Consider the following 27,432-nt stretch of genomic DNA (forward strand, 5'->3'; position numbering starts at 1 on the left):
GCCCTCACTTTGATTCCCATTTTACAAGTGGGAAACTGAGGCACAGAGAGATGAAACAATTCACGTTGGGTCACCAAGGAAGTGCAGGCGAGAAGAACCAAACCTGTCTTCAGCTAAAGCTATCCTTGCCCATCCTTCTAGGTTAGCCTGGGTGCTGGTGGCCTCCCTGGGTGATGTTTCCTCCGTGATCATGATGACCAGTGTGGATGCGGTATCATGAGTGAGGTCGCATGTTACAATATGGACTCTTCTCTGGTATCACTTTTCGGTCATTAGCTTCACGGACCTGCAGAACATGCCTCTAAGCCTGGCCCTGAAACACCCACCTGTGGGTTTGGAGGACAGACGGAATATGCCAGCCAACACCTAGCTTCTGCTGCTGGGTGCAGATTTTCCAATAGGTGCACGAATGCTGTACCTGCCTGAATTAGGCCCATGATTTCCAGGGCACCATCATTGATTTATCTCCTCTTCATAGTCCTGAATCATTGCACCTGTTTACACAAACAAAGTGCCATTAATTTCACCAGATAAAGTCCATCCCATCTGTATCTTTCTTTCAACATTTTCTGTTGTTTTTTTTAAAGACTGGGATTTTCAAAAAGAGCCTAACTCCCTTCGGACCTCACCTCCTATTTTATTGTCAGTGGGATTTAGGGATCTAACTTGCAGAGGCTCTTAAGAAAATCTTAGCCTAAGCAAAATTGTGCTGTCAGAAGGAACTAAAATTGTGCTGTCAAACAGACAAAGGATATAATCTCTTGTCCAGCAAGATCTACTGTGTCTCTAGATACGTAACAGAGCTGGGTCCTGAGCTCTGGGAAAATTGAGAATTGGATCAGAACTTTCTGGCCTAGGAACCACATTCACCGTTCCAGGCTTAGCACTTGCACTCTTGGCTCACGCAGTCTGTCAGTGCTGCGTGGTAACTAGGAGCCAAGTGCGGAGCTAAAGTTGCATAACTAGTAAACATGGGGAACTTGCTTCCTCCACGCAACCTTTCTGTTCTCATAGTTCATTAAACAAGCTACTAAATAGAAGGATCTGGATTAAATACGTTTCTTTGGTACACAAAGGGGTTTTATGTCCTCAGTGGTCATAGCTCTCTGCTTTCCACGCTGCACCGATAAAACATCTCTGTGCACCACGCAAATCTATTCCCTGTTTCCTAGCCCACAGCACTCCAGTTTCCTACCCATTTTGGAGATGAATGCCTTCTGTTTTATATAGCGACCTCATTCAGCCCGCTGGAGGGCAAAAGAGTCACTGGGTTGTTATCCCTCTCTTTGGCCAGAAATGCACCTGTGTGGCTTTGTACTAGCGTGTGCTGAAATACCTTTTTGCTATTTGCCAAGCGACTGAGACGGCCCAGTATTTTTGCAGCCTCTCTCAGTGTTCCCAGAGCACTTTATCATTTCCACTGCTGAGTGGGGGTTGGAGAAACAGCCCGAGGAGCTCTGCTCTGTTTTCAGGTGAGGATGGGGCACACAATACATTTTATCTGTAAAGCAAAGGAAGCTGTCAATTGTGGGCTGCACATCGCCAACATTTAAAGAACCTGGAGACAAATGACTAAGAACCCCAACCTGCACCCAGACAAGTGGTGCTTGTGGTTAACAAGTGGCTCAGATTGGATCTGGACTTGCTCGGCGTGAGGGTGATTCGGGGCTCTGGTTCTGGCCAGCTCCAATTTTGATCAAACTATAATCCCCAGATTATTTACACCAGGTATATTCAGTGCTTGCATTTGCATGATCTTTGGGTTCAAATCCTGGCCAGGGGTCTGCAGGGTGTTGGGTGGATTGGGATCTTTTTTCTGCCCCACGCATCCTGGCCTGTGACGGTTGTGTGTGAAACGTTCGTGGACCCATGCTGTCGTGGACCCACCAGCTCTGCACCTCTCTCAGTCGACCCACCTATTAAAGAAGAAGATGGCACCATGGAGCTTAGTCTTATAACTCCATAGGGTGCAAATCTTCATCTCCCCTCTCGTCCACCCTGTGGACTACTTCTGCAGCCACCCTGTGCACTACTTCTGCTACCTAACAAGCTTTCCACTGACATGGAGGGTGTGTGACTAGGATTTGCCCCTTAAAAAGAGAATAGGGTGGATACAGCCAGCAACAAATACTACTGGATGTGGCATCTAGCTTGTAGCTGGAGCATGGATCTTACCAGCCACACAGCTGTGGTTAGAGGGTTTTAGGAGGGCAACTATTGGATTAAAAATCTTGTTTAATAAAATTATCTACAATAGAATGTACTTGACTGCCCTGTTTATGTCCGATATGCCAAAGCCTGGGGTCCTTGCTCAATTACCTCGGTCTTTACTGCCCTAAATTCCCCTTCAAGTCAATGGGCACGAGCCTAATGAAGAACATGAAGGCCTTTATCCTGCAATCAGATCCATCTGGGTAGTTCTGGCTGAGGCTCAGCCCCTCAGTTTGTTTCTAATCTCCGAGGCTCTCATGCGTTACGCTGAGACTGTGACGTTTGGGTTTTTGAATATTTCAGAGGAAAAAAAATCTCCCTCCCAGTAGCATTCCTTTTTGTACAAGTGTTTCCCATTTCCCACCCCAAAATGTTCTAATCTGGGACTGGAGCTGACCTGCTGCTTACCATTAGCTTTTGCAAAACACTGGGAAAAGTGCTAAGGGTGAAATGTGGATAGCCTTCAAATACCCCATGTTCTGCGGGAAGGGAGGGGAGATTCTTACACTCCATGAAGCTTTTAGTAACCTGTTGAATGACTAAATAGTCCTTCATTTATTTATTTTTTAAACAGCAGTCTTCTGGGCCACCCAGCCTTGCTAAACTAGTAGCAGGCTGACGGTACAAGCGTGTTCTGACCCCTCCTCGTCTCCACACTCACAAAGAAGGGCAGAGCCCACCACCCCCAGCCCGTTGACTTGGCCGTGCGCTGGTGCTTGTTTGCTAAGTAACCCAGCCCCCAGATCTGGAGCCCAGAGCTGCACAAGGCAAGGAGGACCCGTCTGTTTTCCAGCATGCTGCTGTCTGGAGAAGCAGAAAGGGGGGTGTGTGCTGGCTTGTTGGCAGAGGTTCAGGCGTCTCTAGTGGACACCTAAAGTGGGACTTGAGTGTGTGTGTGTGTGTGTGTGCAAGCAACTCACTCACGTTAGTCTCTAACATTCACACACACAAGATGGCGATGGAATGGAGGGAGACTCAGCTGCTACCCTCTTAAATGTTCTTCTGGACATTCAAAGAGCCCCGCTTTCCCCCTGGAGATTGTAAGGGTTTACATGGCGCTAGAGGACGGGCTTTGTCTCTGTTTTTTCTCTTTGACCTTCTGTGTCCTGGCTGTGGAAGGTAAATCAGTGCTGCCGGGCTTCTCGTGTATGTGTGTGTGTGTGTGTGCAGTGGGGGGGATCGGGGTGTGTGTGTATGTGTGTGTGCAGTGGGGGCGGGGGGGATCGGGCTCTGTGTGTGTGTGCAGGGGGGGATCGGGCTCTGTGTGTAATGGGGGGGTCGGTGGGTGTGTGGGTGTGCAGGGGGGATCGGGGTGTGTACAGTGGGTGTGTGTGTGCGCGGGTGTGTGCAGTGGGGGTGTGCGTGCAGTGGGGGAGGGAGCGGGGTGTGTGTGCAGGGGGGGAGGTCGGGGTATGGGTGTGCGCAGTGGGGGGGGGGGTCGGGGTGTGTGTGTGTGTGCGGGTGTGTGCAGTGGGGGTGTGCGTGCAGTGGGGGGGGGTCGCGGGGGCTCTGTAGTTGGGGTTCGCGCTCACCCCCTGGGCAAGCCGAGGGGCGCAGGGGCTGGCGCTGAGCCGGGCGAGGTGGGTGCGGGGGTGACTCTGTCCAGCCCCGGGCCGCACAATAACGGGGCGGGGGGAGGGGGTAGAAGGACCGACAGACAGACAGACCGATCGAGCTGTGCGGAGCCAGGCGGAGCTGGCAGCCGGCGGCGCGGCGCGCTGCTGCTCCGGGTCGGAGCCGGGCTGTGAGCGGAGCCGCCGGGGCGTGTTGGCGAGCGGCGGTGCCGGCGAGCGGGGCCGGGCGCCCCCGGACGGACGGACGGACACACGCTCTGCCGCACAGTTAGCGGGATAGGGGGGAGGGGTGTAATTTAACCCGCCCCCCCCCGGCTCGGGGGAGCGGCTCGTCGGGGCCGGGCCCGGGGCGCAGCGCTCGGTGCCACGTGCTGCCGGCCGGCCCGGGGCGGGGGGCGTGTGTGACCGCGGGCGGCTCGCTGCAGGCGGCCCGGCTGGACTGGGGGGGCTCCTGGCGGCAGCCCCCTCCCCCCCCAGCAGGGAGACCCGGGCACAGCCCGGGCGGGGGGCGGGTGTTGCCCTGTGCCCCGGCGGCCCGGCCCGGCCCGGCCCAGCCATGGCCGGGGGAAGAGCAGCCGAGAGCCCGGGAGTTGCCCCCCCCCTTGGATCAATGGGCTCTGGAGCGGGATCCCAGCGCCGGGGGGGTCCCTCTGCCTGGGGCCTGCCTGGGCAGTGGTGCCCCAAAGGCAGAGAGAGCAGCCACAACCCCCCCCAACTCACCCCTGTGCCCCCCCCCGCCCGACCGCCCCCTCCCGGCTGGGCCAGGCTTGAGCGGGGGCCCAGTGCTACCAGTGGGTGCCCGAGCACGCCCCCGCCCCGCCCTCACCTCCTGGCTCTCACTTTGGGGTGGTGAATTCAGAGGGGCCGTCCCCTCCCCCCTCCCCGCCCTGCCCGGCGCTGAGGGCAGGGGTGGCGGGTGCTGGTGGCGGAGGGGAAGGCGGATGGCGAGCTGCCCTGGCGGGAAAGGTGCAGGCGTTGGGAGAGGTGTCAGGGTGAGGCCCGGTGAGGCGGTGGAGGATGGGGCGAGCCGTGCCGAGGCTGTTCTGAGATTAGGCCCTTCCTTGCGGGGAGATCTCGGATGGAGAGAACTTGCCCCGGTGCGCTCTGAGCAGGTTGGGAATTAAAACCAGCATTTACGATGCAGCCACCGCCGGACTCCAAAGGTCTGGGCCTGAAATGCCGGCCCCTGCCCTGGGTAGCGGGGACAGGGCGGATGCTCCCGCTGGGCTCTGCCAGGCCTTTGCGTCCTGCCTGCTCCTTGTGGTGCTCAGCAAAACGTCCTGGTGTAATTTTCAAGCAGGGGAAGCTTTGCATAAAGCTGTGGATAACTAGTTGAAACAGCCTCCCTCCTTCCAATAGCAACCTGTAGGTGAGCGGGAGATCTTGTTCTGAGTGTCTTCCAGTCAGGCCCAGGTGCCTCTGGAGAAAAAAAACCCATCGCCATGACTCTACTTTTCACTTCACTTGCTTACTGCCTTTCTAGCGATGCAGTGTTCTTTTTTTCTACCCTATTAGCAAATACTTAGTTGATCAATCAAGTAATCCAATAATAAACATACCAGTCACTCCCCTGTTTGTGGGGAATGATTACATAAATGGGCGGCGTACAGGCACTCACACACGTCTCTGAGATCTATATCCTTGACTCTCTGTGTTTAACCATAAAAGCTTTCACCAAAGTTTGTTCATGTTGTGGACCTTTGGATGCATTGCTTCTTCCCATGTGTACGCTTGCCCATTTAAGCATTTAACTGCAGCTTTGAAAAAGTATTAGAAAGGCATGGTTTGATACAACTGCACTATAGAGCATGTGCATTAAATGTCACTGAATTTATAGTTTTTCATTTAAGACAAATGCACAAAACAAAGATTTAAGCCAGGAGTGTCATGCCTGTTTCAATGCATGTATTTATTCAGTCCTCCAACAGATTCAGGTTCAGCAGAGTATAAGATTTTATTTATGAAAGTATCTAACTCTTACAGTTGCAAAGATAACCCTTTTTAAAAAAATATGAGTGGATGGATGCTGGGATGTGTTCATCTGAAACAGCCCTGAGAGATTTGAACTGCTCATGTTGTCTAAATTGGGTGTTGATTCTGAATCCTAATAATGCTATTTAAAGGGCCAGATTATCTATAAATATAGGTGCAGAATTGCATGCTCGCAAAATTACTGTCGCTGCGTGTGTAAATGAGTCATGGTACAGGAAAATGGCCCATTGTCATCGGAGGAGAGCATCTCTTTAGATGGTCAGGAGCATATGGCTTTAACTTTTAGCACCAAACTGTACTTATGGTACAAGAGTGTAGTTTTTTGTTTCAAAATTGACTTGTAAGATCTTTGGGGCAGGAGCAATGGTTCCTTGTGTGTTTGAATGAGCAGCACAGTGGGTGGAGCCTTTGGGTACCACTGCAATACTTATAATAATGATTTTAAAGGGTTGAACATTTAGTTTTCAAACAAGTTTCAAGAAGAAATCTGGAATTCCTTCTCTAGGATTTGTAATTGTGGCTTCCCCAGTTTTTAAAATCAGGGTAAAGAGAATAATCAAAATTTAGTTTTTAACTATTGGCTGCTTGTTGTGGCTGGACATTTTTTTTTAACCTCTATTGTAATGTTGCTACTTGCTGGTTTAAACCAGTGCAGGAATATACAGCACAAAGTGGAGCAAGGTTCAGAAGCAAAGTTGGTCTTTTTGTTGGTGGCGGGGGAGGCATGCGTGGTCAACAGGTGGGTTTTTCTGTGCACACAAAAATCCTGAAGTGCTTTCATCTCAAATATATTTTCTGAAAGGTTGAAACGCTTTTTAAAAGTTGTGAATCCCACCCCATGGCCACTTGTTTCAATCCAAAATTCAAGCATTGCGGGTTACGAGATACTTATGAAGAAACTGGAGTGGAAAAATCATTCCTGCTATGGACTTTAAAAAAAGCTACACTGAGGATTGGGCCCAGTATTTTCCAAAACCTTCAGCTGTCTAATTTGATTCCATTTTTCCTGAAGAGAATTTTTTTGAAGGACTCTTGCTTGGCCCTGCCGAGGGGGTTTGTATTGCATGTTTCACACTGGGGCTCTCTGATACAGTTTGTATTTGGGCAGCGAGAGGAGGAGAGCTAGCTTTCCAATTGAATGATCAGATGAAATCCATCTAGATTTATGTAATTGGTGTCTGTTGTAAACTCCCCTTTGTGGTTTTGGAACTGTTTTTCCTTCTGTATTACCTAACTTTCGCTCTGTTTTGTTCTTGTCGCATTCTTTCTGGCTCCATAGCCCTGCGGTGTGCTGAATACACTTCGTGCATTTGCCTTGAAAAGTCATTCTTGCTATTGTTCCAGAGGTCACATGTCTTGTCTTCTGCCATGGTAGCCTGTTTATTGCGGGCTGTCGTCTGCATGCAGATTCATCTGCCTTGTTGACTACACCATTTCAGCGTCCCCTATTTTCAGGGTTTTTTTGGGAGTGGGCGAATGTTGACTTGAGCAGTGGGGTAAGGGGAGCTGTACTTCTTAGAGACTCAGTTTTCCATTGTGTTTGGGACATCCCTGTAGCATCTGCAGTGCCCTTGTGAAGGGCCATATACTAATGCTCATAATAATCTGATTTCCAGCATGGCTCATTTCCAGGTGCAGGTCTTTCCTATTCTTCAGCCTGCTGCCATTGTGTTGTGGCTGCTGTGACAGACAGCCCTTCTGACAGATCAGTGGGTAACCTCCAATCTCAGGTCTCTAAAGTAAAAATGTTTCTGGCAGAGTTTCTCTTTCATTTCTGTTGCACCAGGTGAGTGGGGAAATCCAATGTTTCGGGGTTTCTGCCTCCAGCACCATACAGAGAGGCTGCCTCATCATGGTTTTAATATTTTTTATACCTTCTTCCACCACTGTTAAGTTACACTGAAGCAATACGAAGAAAAAATTAAACTCTTAAACAAAAAGCCATTCCACATTTCTCCTATTTTTTGCAGTGAACTTTGATGCCAGTTACTGGAAGTTGGTCTAGTGGGTAGGGTGCTGAACTGTAAGTTGGGAACCGGTTCAGTTTCCAACTCAGCTACTGCTGAGATCTTGGGAAAGTCACTTAATTTACCCTTGTGTCCCAATCACCTATCTTAAAAAAATGGAGACAGGGCCTCCTTTTTTTTTTTTTTAAATGGTGCCGTGAGGATAAAATCCATTCATGATTGCGCGGCACTTAAATGTTACGGTGACGAAGACCACATCCGGTACCCAGATGAAATAGAAATGGGCGCACTAGAAAACCATGGAGAGACAGACTGCTGGTTTGCTCTGTGTGTGCCTAAAAGTTTGATTCTGAGCCCCTGATACCGTTGCCACTACTGTAGCATACGTGTACCATTGCAGAATCTTTGAATTGTGTGCCCATAGGTCAGCCATCGGAAGACAGCTGTGCATTGTCACAGGCAAAATGCAGCTGTATTTGCCCCAGTGCAAGTACTTAGCATTCTGAGAGGATCCAGCCTGTACACTTAACACGCTCTTCTAGCATTTAATGGCCGGGATACCGCAGCCTAGTCATGGTTATATAATTAAGATGGGAATTAATATTTAATCACATTGTAATTTGTTGTTGGAATCCATCCCAAACTTTTGCATGGGTGTGTGTGTGTGTGTGTGTGAGTGATGGAAGTCTTATAGTTAGGGGATTTTTGCACGGGTAATTGGAAGAGATTCTTAGCCCTACCAGAGACAGGTAACCCAAACATATACAAAACAATATGATCATCTTAGTGATTTTGTTATCTGTAGAAAGTAAATGTTTGCTTTAATGTCAGCTGTAATACTAAAAGGAATATGGTAAATCTTTGTTATAAGTGTTTGCCTAGTACATATTAAACCAAATTCAACCATGGCGCATCTCCAGGAGAGGAACTTGGCCCCGTGTCTATAATTTTGTTTTTTAACCTTGTTTTGCGCTTAAAAAACAACCACCCGAAAGCATTGTTTTACTGCGATACCAGCACTTGTATCAAGTGGCTTTCTCGTGATTTTGCTTCCATTTCTTGTAGGGAGAGCATGGTCTGAACAGAGTACTGGAAGCCAGGAATCCCTGAGTCTGATGCTCTCTTGGGTCTGGACCGGCCTCTTAACTACTCTACCTCAGTTTCCCCATTTTGTAAAGAGGATATGACTGATATTTACCTACCTGGGAGGGAATGTTGTGAGGCACTGTGAATGTATGGAGAACTCTGTCACCCTAAGTAGCTTTATTGCATTTATTAGAATCCCGCACTTTAGTAACCCAAATACATTGATTTCTGGTTTACCGACTTACAGCTGGTTTATGTTTTTAAACAATAGTGATGCCCATTGTCATTTAGGCAGCGCAGCCTTCGAACCTCTAAATTATTCATTCCAAAGAAAAAATGTCCTATTTTCCTCTATTTTGCGTTTCTCCTGCCACCTTATACCATGAAACGCTTGCAGTAGAAAAGCTGTAAATAATGGTTTGTATGTGTGTACCTAAGAACATAAGAATGGCTATACAGGGTCAGGCCAATGGTCCATCTAGCCCAGTATCCTGTCTTCCGACAGTGGCCAATGCCAGGTGCTTCAGAGGAAATGAATAGAACAGGTCATCATTAAGTGATCCATCCCGTAGGCCATTCCCAGCCTCTGGCAAACAGCAATCCTGCCTATCCTGGCTAATAGCCATTGATGGACCTATCCTCCATGAACTTACCCAGTTCTTTTTTGAAGCCTGTTGTAGTCTTGGACTTCACAACATCCATTGGCAAGGAGTTCCACAGGCTGATTGTGTGTTGTGTGAAGAAATACTTCCTTTTGTTCATTTTAAACCTGCTGCCTATTAATTTAATTTGGTGATCCCTAGTTTTTGTGTTATGAGAAGGGGTAAATAACACTTCCTTATTTATTTTCTCCACACCAGTCATGATTTTATAGAACTCTGTCATATCCTCCCCGAGTCGTCGCTTTTCCAAGCTGAAAAGTCCCAGTCTTATTAATCTCTCCTCATAGGGAGCATGCTCGTATGGTGTTGCCATGTGGGAGGAGAGCCAGAAAGTTGCAAGGAATTGTAATGTTAATTTCAGATGGACAATGGGAATTTGGGCCTGATCTTATGTGCGACACCGAGGGTCGAGGGTGCAGGTGCCATGCAGGATTGACCCTTTGTCTTTTCCTCTTGATGTGGTAATTGATTCTTGGTACTCAGACCCGCAGCGTGGTAACAGAGCTTGCTCTTATTCCTCTGTAATATCCGGAGTCATCAGACCTCTCATCAACTTTATGAACCTTTTCCAGGGCACTGCCCGAAGCTCTCTATCTACAGTGCCTAGGGATGCTGAGACCAGATCCTGTCAAGATCTAGAGAGAGACAAAAGCTTAACGTTAACAGAGCTAATCACTGTTTACATTCGGCAAGGCAAAAATCTGCTGGAGTGGCAGCTGCTGAGAAGTGAAATTCCCTGCAGGGCAAGACTTGCAGATTGTGTGTGGGTCCAGGGCAAATCTGCATTACAGGGCATGTTCCCAAGTAGGGGGGAATCTTCCACACACCACCTCATCCTCCATGCGAGTTTTCATGTACCTTGTGCTCCGTCGTTTTCAGATCTCAAAGCACTTTGCCTGCAGTGGGTAGAGGGGTGATGTTCCTATTTACAGGCATGCCTGTGGATTTCTGTGTCTATTATGCATGTGGGCTTCTTTCTGTTTCTGAGCTAACATCCAGTCAACCCCTTTGATCCACAGTGGATCTGCTTTATGGTAAAAGTCCAGCACTGCTCGAAGAGAGTTAAGGATTGCAGGCGGATGGGGTGTTATTACTGTGCCCATGGTAGTGGGTGATTAACATGGCCCTCTCGGGGAGAGAGCGATTTACCCCATTGCCCAGAGTAGGATGTGATTTTAATATTAGGTGTATTAAAAAAAAATTATATCAAGATCTATATTTGGAGCCCAAATTACCTGGCTCTGCCTCTTTAAATGTAACCTAGGTATTGAAGCTCCTGCTCTGTCTTCTGCTTTTATTTATTTATTTTTTTAAAATGCAGTGACACAGATTCATCGTCTGAGGGTTGTTAATATTTAAGAGACGTCCCTGCTGCGTAGGGACTGGTGGCGCTGCACGTTTGCCAGCCGCTTAGACTCAGCAGGGGTGAGGGCAAAGTTTGTTCCAGTCCAGAACCCAGCAGGGGGTTTGACTCATGGAATCTGTGGATGCAGCAAAATCTGCAGGCGGCTACCCAGCTGTCTGCACTGGGGACTCGGGCCCCACCCTGTCTCCTGACACTCCCCCGGTCTCTTCTGACTTTAAATGCTATGACTCTGACAATGGCAGCAAAGAACTGATAGAGCTGTGCTCCCGTGGGTTCCCTGGGGCACGACTGTTGCTTGAACTCCTATGCCCAAGAGGGTGGGAGAATTGGAGTCCAGACTGGAGTGCACCTTTACCTTAGCTTCAACCTCTTTATTCTCTGGCCCACCTCAAAGGCCATTGGATGTGAGGCTTGACAGTGCGCCCCTGCTCCGACCCCGCTCCCTCCCCAGATCTGCTGTGCTTTTGTCCCTGGGGCGTTGGAACGATTTGGCCCCGTTTTAATTTTACAGTTCAAGACTAGAGCAGGTTAAAACACATCGCCACATGGCGAAAGCTCTCGGGAACTCTTCATGGGTTAAAAGCAGCAATCCCATTTCAAACATTAGCTGTCGAATAGGCGAGGAAGGAGCAGGGCCTGAACGGGATACTTCTGCCACCGGGGCTCGTCTTACATTCACTGCGTTTCACAGTGTCCTGCCAGGTGGACTACTGGGAGGGTGTGAAGGGGACAAGCTGTCTTGTGTTTTACCTTCTGTACTTGGGGGATTTGCCTTCTTGCTAATCTTTAAACAAACAGTCAATAAGCAATTAAGTTAATTGGTGTGACCAAATAGGTCATTACTTGACTCAGTGGATTTCTTATCTGTCTCCTCTGAATCTATTGAGTATTTTGGGCCAAGTACTTCTGTTGCCTACGAGGGCTTCAGTTATCCGTCTGTTATGGGAGCATGAGTGATGACTCCTATAGTTTAAAACTTCCTTGAGATTTGCACTTAAATCAGAACTAAAATCTCTGGACATCATCCCTTGCTGGTTGGATCAAATCTCCAAACTGGGGACACTGGCTTGCCAGAGGATAATTGAATTTTCTATAAAACAACGAGAGTTCTGTGGCACCTTAAAGACTAACAAATTTATTTGGGCATAAGCTTTCGTGGACAGATGGTTTCCACCCACGAAAGCTTATGCCCAAATAAATTTGTTAGTCTTCAAGGTGCCACAGAACTCTCGTTGTTTTGCTGAAAACAGACTAACACTGCTACTCCTCTGAATTGTCGATGACATTTAAAAAAAATAAAATATGTACTGATTTTTGCAGGCAAAGGAGTTAAAAGTGCTCCTTTTGGAAATCTTTGCCCTTTTATTTTTCTCAAATTTCTTTGCGTTTGTCTAGATAAAAAACGCCCAAACCAACCCAGAGTTCCCCCCAAGCCTCCAACTCGATACACTCCACATTCTGCTAACATCACAGCCACTTTAAAAATGAAACCCAGAATTGTTCTCCTAATCCAAGTAACCCGATGAGCTGTGTTAGTTCCATTAGCTACTTTGGTTTCCAGACACTGCCAGCCTTGCACGCTAGCTCTGCTCCTGACGAAGCTTTTTGGAAACCCTGCTGGGTGTCGGAGGGGAGGTGGCGCTTTAGGGGGAAAGCAGGCAGCATGAACCAGGCGTTGGAGATGTGCGCAGTTGCACAGAGACTTGCTGAGATGGAGGTTTTGGTCGAATGTTGAGGGTCACTGTAGGAGATGAGGCTTGTGTATGGGCTATTGGGGGCTGGCGTGTGCATCTTCACAGCTGTGGCATGGGACCTGGGTTCAGGAAGACCGAGGCCCCATTTGGTTGGATTGTCCATTATTATTTCCTTTCAGTGTGTTGTACAGTATCCTGCGAGCAGGGTCGATGGTCCACTCCTGTTGAGATACAGGCAGTTCCATTGTGACCGACGCCTATTGATGGTGCTACCAGTGCAAGGCATGGTTTCACTAGAGAGTGAGCATTTACTAGTAATCGGCAGATACAGTAGACGCTCATTAGTAGCAACATGCTGTGCCCTTTGCTACGTTGCGCCGACACGGCTGTTGCTGTTATGGGGAATGTCAACAATTCACAGTAGGGAAAGTATTCCCAGGGGAAATGTTGCTAGCCCGGGCAGTGTGCATTATTGCTTAGTCAGCGCCACTCACCGATATGTGCATTGAAGATCAACGGAGCAAAAGAAATCCAGCGTTATGATCAAATACCAACTGCAAATCTCTCATCCGTGTTGCCCCAAAACCACCCCCAAACGGTTGCAATCCCCCTTCCCGAGAATGATGTTTGTAAACCCTAATGTAGGCTATTAGCCAGTGATACTAAAACGCTTTATCAGCTCAATGAGTTCCCGCCTGGCAAGTTTATCCCTGACAGACCCTCAGGATGTCGTAAACCAGGAAATACTTTAACAACAGAAAAGGAGGAGTCTGATAACAGAAAAAACTGTTGACTTTGATGACAAAAATCAATAAATATATTAAAACTTGAGAAAGCTGCTGGGTGAAGACCCAGTGAGTGGGGAAATGCTGAACGTTTGAGTTAAAGAAACCTAGGACCAGGAAAAGCTGCCAGCACAATAGAAAACTGGGATTATAGTCAAAATACCCAAGAAAGGTGGCGTAAGTGACTGCAATAACTGGTACATACCTATCAGTCATAGGGACTCTTTTGCACTAGTATCTTAAGTAGAATAAAGGAAGTGGTTGTGGTAAATCTGAAGTAAGAGCAGGCTGGATTTCAACCCACAAAAGCATGTGTCAGTCAGATTTTCACACTAATAATCATCACGGAATGGCAAAAACCACTTCTAAATTTAATAGATTTCAAGAAAGCATTTCACAGTTCCCCTCGCGATTCACGCTGGATCATCTTGAAGTGCTGTGGTGTGCCAACAAAAGGCCTTATGTCAAGGTACGGTTTGCACAGTTAAAGTAAATGCAGGCTTGAGTGAATGTTTCCAACATAGGTACTGGTGTCAAACAAGGATGCAGTCTTTCACCTCTCCTGTCTGGCGTTGCTGTTGAGTTCACTCTGAGAATAAGTGTAGGCGGGTACAAAACAGGCATTGCATGGCACAAAAACTGTAAACTGGAAGACCTAGATTTTGCTGTTGACATAGCTCTTCTAAGTGACCGCTCAACCAACATACAAGCAAAGACTGAAAGACTGCCCACCTCGCAAAAAATCAGTGGAATTAATAATCAGTTATGAAAAAACAAATCTAATGAACACCCTGCTCAAGCATTACTTTAGAAGACAAAAGAATACAGGAAACGAGTCAATTTACGTACCTCGGCAGTAACGTGCAAACCAGTGGGGATGTTCAGAAGGAAATGATGTCACCAGTTGCAAAGTGGAAGCTGCATTCATCAGCTTCAACAAGTTTTGGTCATTGAAAAATCTAAAGCTTAAAAGCTAAATTACAAATCTTCAATCCCAGTGTTGTTCCATTTTAACATCTGGAGGAGAGAGCTGGAAATCCACCAAAGGTAAAGAGAGATGTCTAAATGCTGTAGAAAAATACTAGCTCTTAAATGGAATGAGTTTATAACAAATGCTAGATTTGTTCGAGAAATCAACAACCCGTTATCTCTCACGTTATCCAGAAAAGAAGTTGGAAATATTTGGAACGTGTTAAAACTGAAGCCACAGAATCTGCCATGGCAGGTGAGCTGTTGGGCAACTGGAAGAACATGTAACAGGGACTGACTGAATGAATTCCTCCGAACACTACTCAGAGTGAGAAAACTTATGGGACTTAACAACATAGAGTGGTGTTTCTCAAATGCGGCCACCAGGGGATTTTTCTGTGGCCACCAGAGCCTCCTGGGTGCAGATGGGGGACTGAGGGAGTATTTTTGGGAGTTTGTTAGCGGCCACCAGCACAAGTTGGTGCCTGCACTCTGAGACCACCAACATTTTTTTTGTGAGAACCCCTGACATAGAGGACATACAAAGAGCTGCCCAGGATAGACAGGGATGGCAGAGCCTTCTTAGTGTCCTAAAAGATGTCTAATAGCGCGGGAAGGATTCAAGTTCAGATATTAGCCATGTACATTACTGCCATTGACAGTGATTGTGATAGAAAGGTAAGCATCTTGAAACCCTGGTTTGATTCCCCCACTCACCCTCTTTGGTTGCTAACTAGTTGTTTACTGATTGCAGCTTTTGTCAGGGAACTCAAAATATTGATCTACGTTATTGATCTCCATTTTTCCTAGATCAGAGTAAATCCAATCTTTCTTTCTCTCTCTCTCACTCTCACTCAATAATGCACAGTGAATGTTTCATTGAGGAGAGAGACATTTGGTCCAGAATATCAAATGTTGATTCATTAATAAATGGCTAACAGAAGCACACTTCATATCTCATCCCCTTCCAAATGTTGCTAGTTGAAAACCAGATTAGTAATGTCATCTCCGGTGTTGTCATTTGGGTTTTCTGTACATGCGCAAAACAAGATAAGGTGGAAGTTGCTTCCAGCTGCCAACACAGAATGGCTTTGAATTTAGTTAATGTTTGTTGTTGCTGAATTTTTTGCACTAGCAGAGAGAGTTAAATGTAGCATGAAAGGCTTTCAGTAACTCCTCAGCATTTGAGCAGGAGTGTGAGCTGTCAAATGATTCGTTTTACTCTTTGTTCTTCTGTGCCAGCCAAGGCACTTCGGTAAAGCTCCTTTCAGCCAGCAGGTGGAGACATTGCCATGGCACAGTTCTGATTTCCCATATGCGGTGACCGAGACAGAATCTTAGCTGTGTGTGTATTCATTCAGCTCTTCATTCTAGTTCCCATATTCGGCACCTTCCCTGTAGTTAGGAAAGCCATGACACTGCCTTCTAAGCTGCAACAGAACTGCACGGTTAGCTGCTAACAGTATGTCTACGTTGCACGTGAAGATGCTATTGTAGTATGGATACACATCCCACGCTAGCTTGAATCTAGCCAGCATGGGTAACAATAGTCGTGTGGTCGTGGCAGGCTTCAGCACGGGCTAGCAGCTGGAGTGGGTTTATACTCGAGAACGTTTGTGAGCGGTGTTCTGCACGAATGCTACCAACTGTGGGAGCTAAAGTGTAGACAACGTGTAGGTATCCGTACCAGTGTCCTGAGGACAGAGAAGCCTTTTACCTTGTCTGTGCCCACAGCATCTAGATGCACCAGTGCAGAAAAATACTCGCTATCTTCGAGGGTAGTTTAGACCCAGTGGTGCCCAACAGCTCCCAGCCAGTGCTCATGGGACTGCAGTAAAACGTCTGAGACCCGTCTGTAGCTCAGCACCGGGGCAGCTGCGCCGTCACTGGCTCGGCTCTCACCCAGGTACGCTTTGTCAGTGGAGGCACACTCTTCAGGGAGGCTGACGCGGAGCTCGTTGAGATCAGTGGAAAGGCTACAATGGGCTTGAGATCGGGCCCGGAAAGAAGCCAGCGTTCTTCCTCTGCCCCAGTGGAATGGAGTGCATCCACTCAGAGGTGTGCTGGAAGATGATTTCCATGCTTCCGGGGGAGGTGTCAGTCAGAAGTTAGGAAGGATGGTCCCATGGTTAGGGGGGAAGCCGGGGACTCAGGGTGGTGGGGTTCGGTTCCTTGGTCAGCCACAGGCTCCATGTGTGACCGTGGGCGAGTCACTGAGTTTTTCTGTGCCTCAGTTGCCTCATCTGTAAACTGGGGATAACAGCATCTGCCTCACAGGGATGTGGTGAGGATAAATGCCTGAACAATTGTGAGGCTTCACCCGCTGCCCTCTGTTTTCAGGGCCAGTCCCAGGCACAAACTCTCTATTGCAACTCACCTCTCTCAGCCCTTCCCTGTTAGCCCTGAAGTCCTTCCTTTGCAGGAGCCACCCAGCTTGGTTCTGCCCAGCTGGGTCTGTTCTTTAATCCAGGTGCCACAAGAAGGTCTAATTGGGCTCTCTGGCTCCCCGGAACCCTGTTGCTGCTGGTGTGGGGTTTTTACCCCATCGCGCTTTCAGATACGTACGTGAAATATGTAAACATAAAAATATATAACATAGGTTGGGGTTAATCAAAAAGTGTGTTGCCCTAGTTGGGGATATTCTCACCAGAAACGTGTTAGACTGGAAATGTCACAGTATTAATTTTTATAGCATTTTCTAAATTGAACTAATTGGGTATTTGGGGTTGGGGGGGGCAGTGGGGTGTGTATACGTTTCTTGTAGATTTTTGTTAAAAAAATGTGACTTGGATTATGCTAGCTATCGGAGTGCTACACGTAAGGGCTGTATTGGGAAATGGAAGTGATTATAGGCTGGTGACTAATGAATAATCCTCGGCTAATATGAGGGGAGCTCAATTAACGCTAATCCCACTCAACACTAGTAAAAGTTGGATAAAGTCAGTGAGAGTTTGCAAGGCTTTACTGGCTTTTACATAAGAGAGATGGGGTCTAGGGGTGGGCAAATGGTCCATTTCTTTTTCTTTTTAATAGAAAAGCAGCTATTCAAAATGGCCAGGCGTCGTTAAAACTAAATTAAATTTCTCCTGCGCCCAAGGTGTATGCTGGAGCCAGTAGGTCCTTGTGGAGTGCACATTGTCCAGCCGCAAGTAGTTCTGCTTTAGGGAAATATTAACTGTTTGGGACGTTAGTACAAATGAAACGTGGTTCCTGCCCAGAGGAGCTTGCAGTGTAAGATACTGATCCTGCCATCTGATCCACCCTTTACACTTCTTGCTGCCCCGTTGACTTCGTTTGGTTTATGTATGGGTGCAGTGAGGTCTCCCCTGCCCAGGTCTAATTTCAGAGTCAGGCCCTGATTCTAGACGTGATTCAGAGAGAGCAGTGAGGCTCGGAGCAGAAAGACAGCCCCGGGGTTACAAAAGAAGGGTATCCTGTGCGGCGCATTAGACTCAAATTATGCAGCAGGAACCCCAGAACCGTTAACAACGCTGGTGTTTAAAGCATCTTCACTGGGCTGCAGTGTGAATGAGCTGCGGCCAGAAATGGGCCAGTTCATATTCGGTTTGGGCTTTGAAGGTTTTCTTCACAACCGGAAAGGCTAGAGACGCAAGTTTTGTTTTGTTTTGTTTTGTGGGTGTTACTGAAAGCTGGGATTCCAAAGCACAATTAGGTGCCAAATTTTAAAAATAAACCAGACAAACAGTGATGTGGCGATTTACACAGCCGCGAAATCACAGCTCTGAAGCTCTCACGTCCCAGAGTAGAACATTACCCCGATACTTCGTTATGGGCACATCTTGATGACATTGCAGTTTAAGGTCTCATTATTATTATGCTTATTGCCTTCTCTCTTTCACCCCTTCATCTCCCCCGCTCCCCCCAGCTTTTACACTGGAGCAGTGAGGCTGTTTGACTGAACCTTAATGATCAGGGAAGGAGGAGAGATTAGATAGCTAAGGCCAGGGCTTTGCCCTCACAGTCGTGCAAGGCTGGTAAGTGGTGTTAGCTCCATTCGGCGCAGAGGTGTAGCTAGGTTTCGTGACTTGTCCGCGGCCACGTTGTGAGTGAGTGATGGAGCTGGGTCTAGTGCTCACGTTCTCCATCCTACCAGGCCATGCTGTGTCTCTAATGCTATGCCAGTTAGGCCCTGGCAGGCCGCCACGGTGGTCATCACTCAGGTATATCCTGGGCACCCATATTGCATTGATGATGCAGATGATCTGTGAGGTCCTTGTGTCTTCTCCTGGGCTGTGCACTGTAAGACGTGGGCAGGCAAGTCTTGATACTATTGTCTCCACTGGAATATTTAAACACACATTTTCCCATTCGTTTTCTTTGCTGCCACATTGAGCTGCCTGCGAGTTCGTTATCTCTCATTAATTCCTAGTGAGCGCAATTACCTGGGAAATGCAAGGTAGTTAATGGAGACTTGATGAGCGTCTGACTTCTCTTCTTGGGCGCTAGGCTTGACATTTTGTAAATGTGCAGCAAGTGACGTTTGACTCTCTCTCTCCTGGAATATTTCTGGATGCAAGGAGCAGTCATCCTTGGCCTTAGCTACCTGCTCCCGCCTCGTCATAGATGTTCTGATTGCTAGCTGCATTATTTTCTGAGCAACGCAAGGAAAGAACGAGCAGTAAATGCACATGCTACCTGTCCAGTTTTCTCAAGCTCCCAATAGGACTGAACCAGGTGCTATTCTAGGTAGCGGTCCCTGTGTCTGACTTGTCCTCCAACGTTCTACACCGTATCCTGCAGAGAATCTGCAGCTACTTCAGATGCACAGATGGGCACAGGAGAGCAAATGAAGGGAACTGTAGGTTAGCATTTTTAAAAAAATGAATTTTAGGTAGTTTAAATATAATGCAGCTGATTTTAGTCACTGCAAAAGCCACCAGCTCTGTCTGAGAAACAATTCTGTCTTGTGCCCAGGAATTAAAATGTAATCAAACCTTTCTATGAGTTCTTTGAACTTTTCATTTACCCAGTGCTTTCCATCTGAAGACGTAGGAGTAATTATTCCCTTTTTATAGAGGAGGAATCAGAGGCCCAGCTAGGTGAAGTGACCCGCCCGAGTCAATGACTAATATACCAGATCATCATAGTTTCTCGTCCCATGGCTCCTCTCTCAAGTGTGACTGTTTGTGCACTGCCTTCCCAACCCCTGCAAAGGTTGAAGAAGTGTTTGCTGTTTGACAGATAACTTGAGATTTTGGTCTGTCGCAGGAGAATGGGCTTCCCTGGTGTAACTCTTAGCTGCTTTTTTTTTTCTTTTCTTTTCCCCACGTGAACTGCAAAATCCTCATTAGCAACAGCAGTGGCAGCGCTTTGAAGATTTTCAGTCTGATCATGCGATTTGTGCTTTGTTTGGAAGTGGAAATCCATTGTGGTTTTTTTGTTATGTTCCATGAATTTTTTTTTTCCTGAGCCTTCTGTGGGAGCATGTGATGTGAAGCCCTGTTATTTGCACTACCAGCCTGGCTTGCGCTAGCCAATTACAAACTGGCCTGTCCTGAACAATTCTGCAAACTCCCAGAAGGCAGAAGAAAGAAGTTACAGTTTGAGAGGGCTGTAGACAGTGCACAAATGGGGCTATGGACAGTGCCCAGGCCATCTTTGGAGAAAGGTGAGGCTTTGGGCTTGGCGAATGCTGAAGCAAGAGGTGGAAGGGCTGCTGATGTGTGAGTGGAGAAGATGGTAGGGAAGGAAAAAGAGGGTGGGTGCTCCTGTTGTTGGGTGAAGCACGGTTTTTTTTATCGACAAATTTGGAAAAGAATGCAATTGAGAGTATAAAGGTTGGGGGTCTCTGCAAAAAGAATGAGATTTTAGCCCTTTTCTGGGCAGTCTCAGCAGAGGGGCAAAGGAGCACATGAACCATGGAGACAGAATTATATGATAGCCCCATAGCTTTTAGCTGGACTCTTGTGGGTCAGGGTGAAGCACGTTAGCAGGCAGCTTGGGCAGGCTTGAATTGCCACGACCCATGGTCTTTACCCTCGTATGTGAAAGCCTGGCACCTTTCATAAATTCTAACTCTGCCTGGATTATTGCTCATTTGTTTGATTTTCTTTTCCACTGGAGGCTTGTGTAGCAGCACCCTCTCTCTGACATCCCAGGTCCTGGGAGATGTAGTTGACTTTCCATTGGTTGAAAATATTGCTGGCACCTGTGTGTTTGCACAGCTCGGTCTGTACACATGGGTCTTCCGTGTAGCCAAACAGCGATTAACACTTACGATGTCTATTTCAGAAGTGTCTGTTGTGTTAGCCTTCTAGTACCCGTTCATTTGAATGTGTGATTATTTTCTAAGAGACACAAAGTTTCTAATCCGATAGTTAAATAATTCAGCTTTAACTAGAATGCAGAAATTTGAAATAATAACAATAATTAGCAGGACTTGTATATCGTGTCTTTCATCCCTAGATCTCAACGCACTTGCAAAGGTGGGTAAGTATCATTATCCCCATTTTGGAGATGAAGGGTCTTAGACGCAGAGGGGTTGAGTGGTTTATCTAAGGTCTGACAGTGGGCCTGGTGACAAAGCTGGGCATGAAAACCAAGTCTCCTTCCTGGGGTTTTGTCCTCTGCACTCTGCCACACGCTGCTTGGCAAAGAAAGAAGAGACAAATGTAGAGTAGGGCTGGGCTTGAGCCATTCTCTTCAGATTGGGAAGAGCCCATCTTCAGAGTATTGAGGGGGTTTGAGCCCATGTCCACTATAAAGACCTCCCCAGCCAACATAGCTCCCCTCCTCCCCTCCGAGTGCTTCTGTCTGCATAGCTAATGTTGGCTGGGGAGGTGGTTTAGCTGTGATGGCACAACTCCTCTGTCGGGTCGGCTTATGCTGCATCTCCACTAGGGGGCTCTGCCATCATAGCGGTACCCGTATAGCGCTACCGGCGAAGTATTTGTAGTGTAGACAAGCACTAAGTGGTGTAAGTGGTTGCAGTACTAAGCAGTGATTTCGGCGCGAGGTCTGTCGTGGCCATTTAGCTGGGACTGTCCAGCCCTTCCATCCATTCTGATTCAGGTGGACAAGACAGTGTCACCTCTTTTGTAGTTGTGTTCTCCATCTAGTTCCCTTTGGCTCGCTCAGCTCCAATAGGGCCTCATTCAGTAGAGGGGAAAATGAATTGATTTAATAGTTTGATGTACGTGCAAAATGTCAGCGTTCAAATCAGAGAGACATTCATCTTCTTGTTCATTGTTCGGCAGTTCTTATGCAACTTCACGAGGCTTCAGCGATCCTAGATTAAACATAAGGCAACTATTTGTACATTCCTTGGAAAATCCTGCAAGCTTGATCTGTGTGCTTTGTCAGTTATTCTTCAGCGAGATGCATCCGCAGCGTAAGCTGTGGTTACAAACTTGTGAGTGCTACTCAGCCACTGTAACCTTTTTAGCTGCCTTTGGAAGATCAGTCTTTCACAGGTTGATATCCTTGTTGTTGTGTCTTTACAGTCACGTGGACAGGAAGCTGGAATAATACAGTTCACAAAATGTTTGTAACAATGTAATGTACTGATGAAAATCTACTACCTATATTGAAGCCACCTGACGTGGTGAATTTAATGGATCTCAGCTTAGGGTGGTCTGCCTTGGTAAGAACTTCTAAGGAAAATTAAAGCTACTGTCTTGTTCTCGGACCTTCCATTTCCTTCAGTTCCTGAAGTTAAGTTCCTGTTTGTTTTGAAAGACTTAATTGTGTCTTTGAGTCAGATTTCTACAATTTCCTTTATTAAATTGCCCCAGCATTAGCCTGGAAGCAGCCTCTGACGTGGCCTAGCTGGGAAAATAAAAATGCGCTTCTCCCTGCTCTCTAGTAATGTCATGTAGGGAGGTGGGGTTTCAATGGCTCCGCCCACTGAACTTGCGTCAGTCATTTTTCTCTTAGCCCCTCCCCACAAAAAGGTAGCTGGGAGACTCGGGTTGCAATAGCTACATACAACATTGGCGCGTTTTCCTTCTGTACTTGTACATTGGGGAGCAAGGCTATACAATTAAAATATTTATTCTTCCGTAACTCAGAAAACCCCCCACAAGGGATTTCCCTTCAACTTTCACTGTCCTGAGACTAGACATAGAAAGTTTGAACAAAATGAGGAGTAACCCCGAGGGCTGTAATGGAGAGCTGTATATTCGTGTGCTGCCCCAAAAACGCCTTAATAGAGATCAGAACGATCTTATATGCTATTTTGGGCTCCTTCGTGCTGAAAGGTTCCATTGGGCAGAGATGGAATGGTATATGGGATTTTATGAATGGCTTCTAAAGGAAAGGTGCCACTTCCCATCAGTCTTTGTCACCTCTTTCCTTTTCTGCCGGTATTTCTCTGTGAAGCCTCAAATCCTGTTAGACTTCCCTTTGAATTAATGAATGACGGATATGCTTCATGGTTCAATGGGTTTAGCCTGCCTTAAGTTAGGATCTGGATCCAGTTTTCTATTCTGACATGATTTATACCTCGGGCCATAGTTAGTGGGGCGATAATGGTTGGAATCGCTTTTCCTCCCTGCCCTATGCTATTAGCTGTAATACTTTAATGCAGTTAGATGGGAAATTTGATAGTATGCAGACCTGGAGTATATGCCTGCATTATACATGGTTATTATGGCATCTGACGCAGTGAGCATGATAATTGCTTTGGGTCTTATCTCTGAAGAAGTAGGAGGTACTGAGCCGGGCTAGGCTGGAAGTGATTCACGAGGAACAAAATGTGAGACCTTGGAAATATGGAAACTTCAAAAGGCCTGCTGTATTGAGATGTGCCAGAGACTGTAGGCCCATGGAATATTAATAGACTTTCGGCTCTGTAAATGTTATGTGAATCTTTGCGAGCGAGGGATTGTATTCGGGCTCCATGGAAGAGGATCACAGAGCTTCCACCGGGAACTAAAATCAGTGTGGGTGGGTGGGGGATAATTACAGCAAAGCCCTGGAGAGGTAAACAACTCCAGAGAAGTGCCATCCGCTGGGAGAATTGCATAGACTTGTTCAGGCCGGGTTCAAGAGACCCGAGAGACAAACAGCAGGCTTTTGGTATAAAGGGGAGCCTGAACTGACTCCCTAGTTTTCCTTTGATACTTGGACTGTCGTGAAGCTGTAACCAAGAGGGCGAAACCCTGTGAGAAGGTTTGGAAGGGCTGGAACCTGCCGTTCTCCATCGGGAAGATGGGCGACGGCTGGTAAGCTAGGGTGTGGCTAGGCTGCTTATTTTTTGATGGTCTGTTTTCTCTCGAATGCTTTTGTCCTAAATATGCTTTGTGAAATCTGGCTGGTCGCGGGTCACCCTGGCATTGTCCCTGAGAGAGAGTGCGAAAGCCAGGTGCTGGACTAAGGTCACACATGCTGGGGAAATTACAATGAGGTACGGAAAGATTGCAAGCCTAAATCTCTGGTTTGGCGGGAGAGGGACCCAAAGAGAAGTGATGGCTGGAGACCTGAGACCTAAAAGGGGCGTCCTTGAGGAGATCATGGAAGGGGCCGAGGTGCTGTTAACCCCCGCGAAGTGATAAGGCTATTCCTTTACAGCCCTGCTCACGCTCTCCTGCTGTTTGCCTCTCTTGCAGGTTTATGCTGATTTCCTCCCCTTCCTGGCCTCTAAACAGAATGTGTTTGGTTTGAATTAGCCTGTATCCAACTCGTGTGATGGATCGCTCCATACCCTGTGGGCTGTTGGTGCTGGAAAGCAATAGCTCTCAACTTTTCCACACTGCTGTACCCCTTTCAGGAGTCTGATTTGTCTTGTATACCCCTGAGTTTTACCTCACTTAAAAACGACTTACTTACAAAATCAGACCTAAAAATACAAAAGTGTCCCAGCACGCTAGCACTGAAAAACGTCTGACCTTCTCATTTTTACCATAGAATTATAAAATAAATCAAATGGAATCTAAATATTGTACTTACATTTCAGTGTAGAGTATATAGAGCAGTATAAACAAGTTGTTGTCTGTATGACATTTTCGTTTGTGCTGACTTTGCTAGTGCTTTTTACATAGCCTGTTGTAAAACTAGGCAAATATCTAGATGAATTGATGTACCCCCGGAAGACGTCTGCGTACAGCCAGGGTGATGTGTACCCCGGGTTGGGAACCATTTGTCTAGAGCATCCCTAGTATTATCCTTCTTCTAACTCTGCTCTGGTCGGGGCCCAGAGCTGACTAGTGCAGTGACATGCCCAGTGGAGATGCACTGATTCAGTGCATCATCTGGGCATACTCTGTGGACGCCCAACTGGAATGGAAAGTGGCCTTCCCTTGGAGAGCCCCTTGGTAGAAATAGTGCCATGGACCCTCCCGTCAGGATGAACTCCAGCTTGGGTGCAAACTTCCCCTTCTCATCCTGCCGAGTTGAATCAGGCCCAGGGCGTCTTGCTGCAGTCTGGGAGAGCTGACACTCTTCGTAAGGCATGCGCAAACTGGGTCATAGAATCGTACAAATGTGGGGCTGGAAGGGAACCCAAAAGGACGTCTAGTCCAGCCCCCTGCACTGAGGCGGGACCAAGCAAACCTAGACCATCCCTGGCAGGTGTTTGTCCAACCTGTTCTTAAAAACCTTCAATGACGGGGATTCCACAACCTCCCTTGGAAGGCTGTTCCAGAACTTGACGTTCCTTACAGTTACCACGTTTTTTACTAATATCTAACCTAAATCTTCCTTGCTGCAGACTAAGCATCATTCTCTTTATAACAGACCTTATTGTAGTTGAAGGCTGAAGAATCAGCATAGGGATGGCATCTTAAAATATTAGGTGGGACCCATATAGTGACTTCCATCTCAAGAGCTATGCTTCCCTCAGCACTTCCATGAGGTAAGGAGATACGATCTCCATTTTACAAATGGGGAAACAGAAGAGAATGATTTGCCCCAGGTCATATGGGGCAGAGCAGAGCCAGAAATGCACCCGAAGTCTCCTGAGCCCTGGATCTGCATTTGAACTACAAGGCCATCCTTCCTTTCCTTGGAATGCGATAGGGACCAACTTGAACGTTGGAGAGGGAATTTGCCCACCTGTCCCCTGCAACAAAGCATTTGGTGCTCAGACAGCAGAAATCTCTGAATGTTTCAATCTAAAAGATGTGGTCAGTGTATTATTAACACCGGGTATTCCAGCCCTTTTCAACTTAGCCAAGAGGCTCCACATCCTTCTGCAGAGCAACGTCTCTAATTGAGCCAATTCAGTTTCTAAAAATGGACTATTTAAATGATCTGAAATCAAGTGACAAGTGGTGGGGGAGAATGTTGGAAAGTGGATAATAAAATAGAAATAGAAAATATTGGAAAGTGGATAATAAATAAAGGGCAGATGGGTGGGGAAGATCTGTGGTGATTAAACTGTTTTCATGCATTGTACAAATGATCTTATTAAAAAACACCCCCCTGCAGTACTCCAATGAGCCATTGCTTCAGTGTTGACTCAGAGGGAAACATGCCTTTCTTTGACTCACCCAACACCATTTCTGACAGTTACCTGGGTTTTCCTTGGGTCAGCACCCAAATACTGCTCAGGCTTGACCTTGTTTATCTTAACTAATAAGATCAAAGCCAGAAGAGACTGATGGCAAGAATTTGGGTGCGTCTACACAGGAAACGGGCTGTGAATCTCAGCGCCTGGGGCAACTGATTTGGGCTGAAGGGGCTTGCGCTGCAAGGCTGAAAGTAGCAGTGTAGACATTCGGATTCGGGCTAGGTTTCAGAGCCTGGGCTCCCAGCTGAGCCTGATCGTCTACATGGCTGTTTTTAGCCCGCAGTGAGATGCAGAAGGCAGTTGACCCAGGCTCTGAGGCTTCCTACCTTGTGGGTTTTTTTGCTGTGTAGATGTATCCTTGTATTCCAGGTAGCCTATTGCCCGAGGTCAGTAACAGTCAGCATCCTGGCAGGCTATCCCAGCATGTGCCCGTTCAGTGCACAATATCCATTGCGTAGAGGTATGTAGAGCTCGCGAATGTGGCAGCTTGAGTTGGCACACACGATCAGCAAACAAACACGACCCCGAGGTTTGAATGAAGCCTCACATTATTGATATGCTGCTCTGCAGTTCCATCTGACTGGCCTCTAAAATTTGATCATTTATTCATAATAACACACCTCTGTGGGCTGTATATCCAGAATACTGACAGTGCAGTAAAATGTACGTGTGAAGAAAAATAATTCTTGCATATTGGCAGTAACTCCAGATCTCCTTCCCTTTCAGTGGGCTCTGAATTAGGGGCTGGAAGAGTGTAATTTTAGAAAACAAAGCTGTTTAGGAATGATCTGTTTAGACATCAGTCAAAAAAGCAGCAGAAAACATATCCCCACTACCCCCTACTATCTCCTTTTACCTTAAAATGGCCAAATTGATTTATAATCAATCGATAAAAATGTGTTTCCTACAAGCCTGCATGTACTATTGAGAATATTCTCTTGGAGAGAACAGGGGTTTTTGCATGTAATCCCTGTTTATCCAGATGACAGCTGTGATATAGCAAGAGCAGAGGGCAGTAGGAGAGTGATCTATTTGTAATCCAGGGAGTGGACGAGCGCAAGCCCCGCCCACTGTTAAAGGCCCCTCCCCCAGCCTAAGGGGAGGAGTCACTAAGCCCAGGATACAACTGATTACGTCAGACAACTAATGAAAAAACCAGGGACGGGCCTGATGGTCAAACGGAGGGAACCGGAAGGGGACACCGAGCAGAGAACCCTGGATGGCACCCACTGCTCCCGGAAGGTGTCTAGGGAGCCAGCAGACGCTGCCCAGAGGAACTCTGCCCGGATGCATAGGTGGACAGAGGAGTGGAAGCAGGCCCCACAGTCTCAGGGCGCCCCCCCCAGCTAACCTCCTCTGCCTGGTCTTGTAGATGGCCATTTTGGCCAGGGCTAGGAGTGTAAGCCCCAGAATGCTCAGGGCTCTGTTCCCGGCAGATTAGCCAGAGTCATTAGAGGGCAGCTGGACCAATTAAGGCCCAGCCAGGTGCCTGATAAAAACCCTCTGCTCCAGACAGACAGCGCGTGAGCTGGAGGAGCAGGTGTGCTGTGCTGTGCGGAGGAGCAGAGAGACGTGCAGGGTTGTGTGGAGGAGCAGAAAGGAGTACAGTGTTGCGTGGAAGAGCAGAGGAGTCCTGAGAGAGGTCCTGGGCCCAGG

The 27,432-nt window shown here is 47.3% G+C and overlaps 1 protein-coding gene across 3 annotated transcripts in view; it reads left to right on the top strand.

Moving 5' to 3' along the window:
- Positions 1–2,950: 2,950 nt before the first annotated feature.
- Positions 2,951–27,432, top strand: part of IGDCC4 (immunoglobulin superfamily DCC subclass member 4) — a 174,407-nt gene continuing 149,925 nt past the window's right edge. For all 3 annotated transcript variants that reach the window (XM_067555562.1, XM_067555563.1, XM_067555564.1), the window contains exon 1: positions 2,951–3,330. In XM_067555562.1, the coding sequence (XP_067411663.1) occupies positions 3,264–3,330 (67 nt within the window). In that variant the 5' untranslated portion in view covers positions 2,951–3,263. The remainder of the gene's footprint in view (positions 3,331–27,432) is intronic.

The sequence above is a fragment of the Emydura macquarii genome, unplaced genomic scaffold, assembly GCF_026122565.2.
Source record: "Emydura macquarii macquarii isolate MOO-44397 ecotype Brisbane River unplaced genomic scaffold, CSIRO-AGI_Emac_v2 contig_1644, whole genome shotgun sequence".
In the NCBI taxonomy this organism is placed as follows: Eukaryota; Metazoa; Chordata; order Testudines; family Chelidae; genus Emydura; species Emydura macquarii.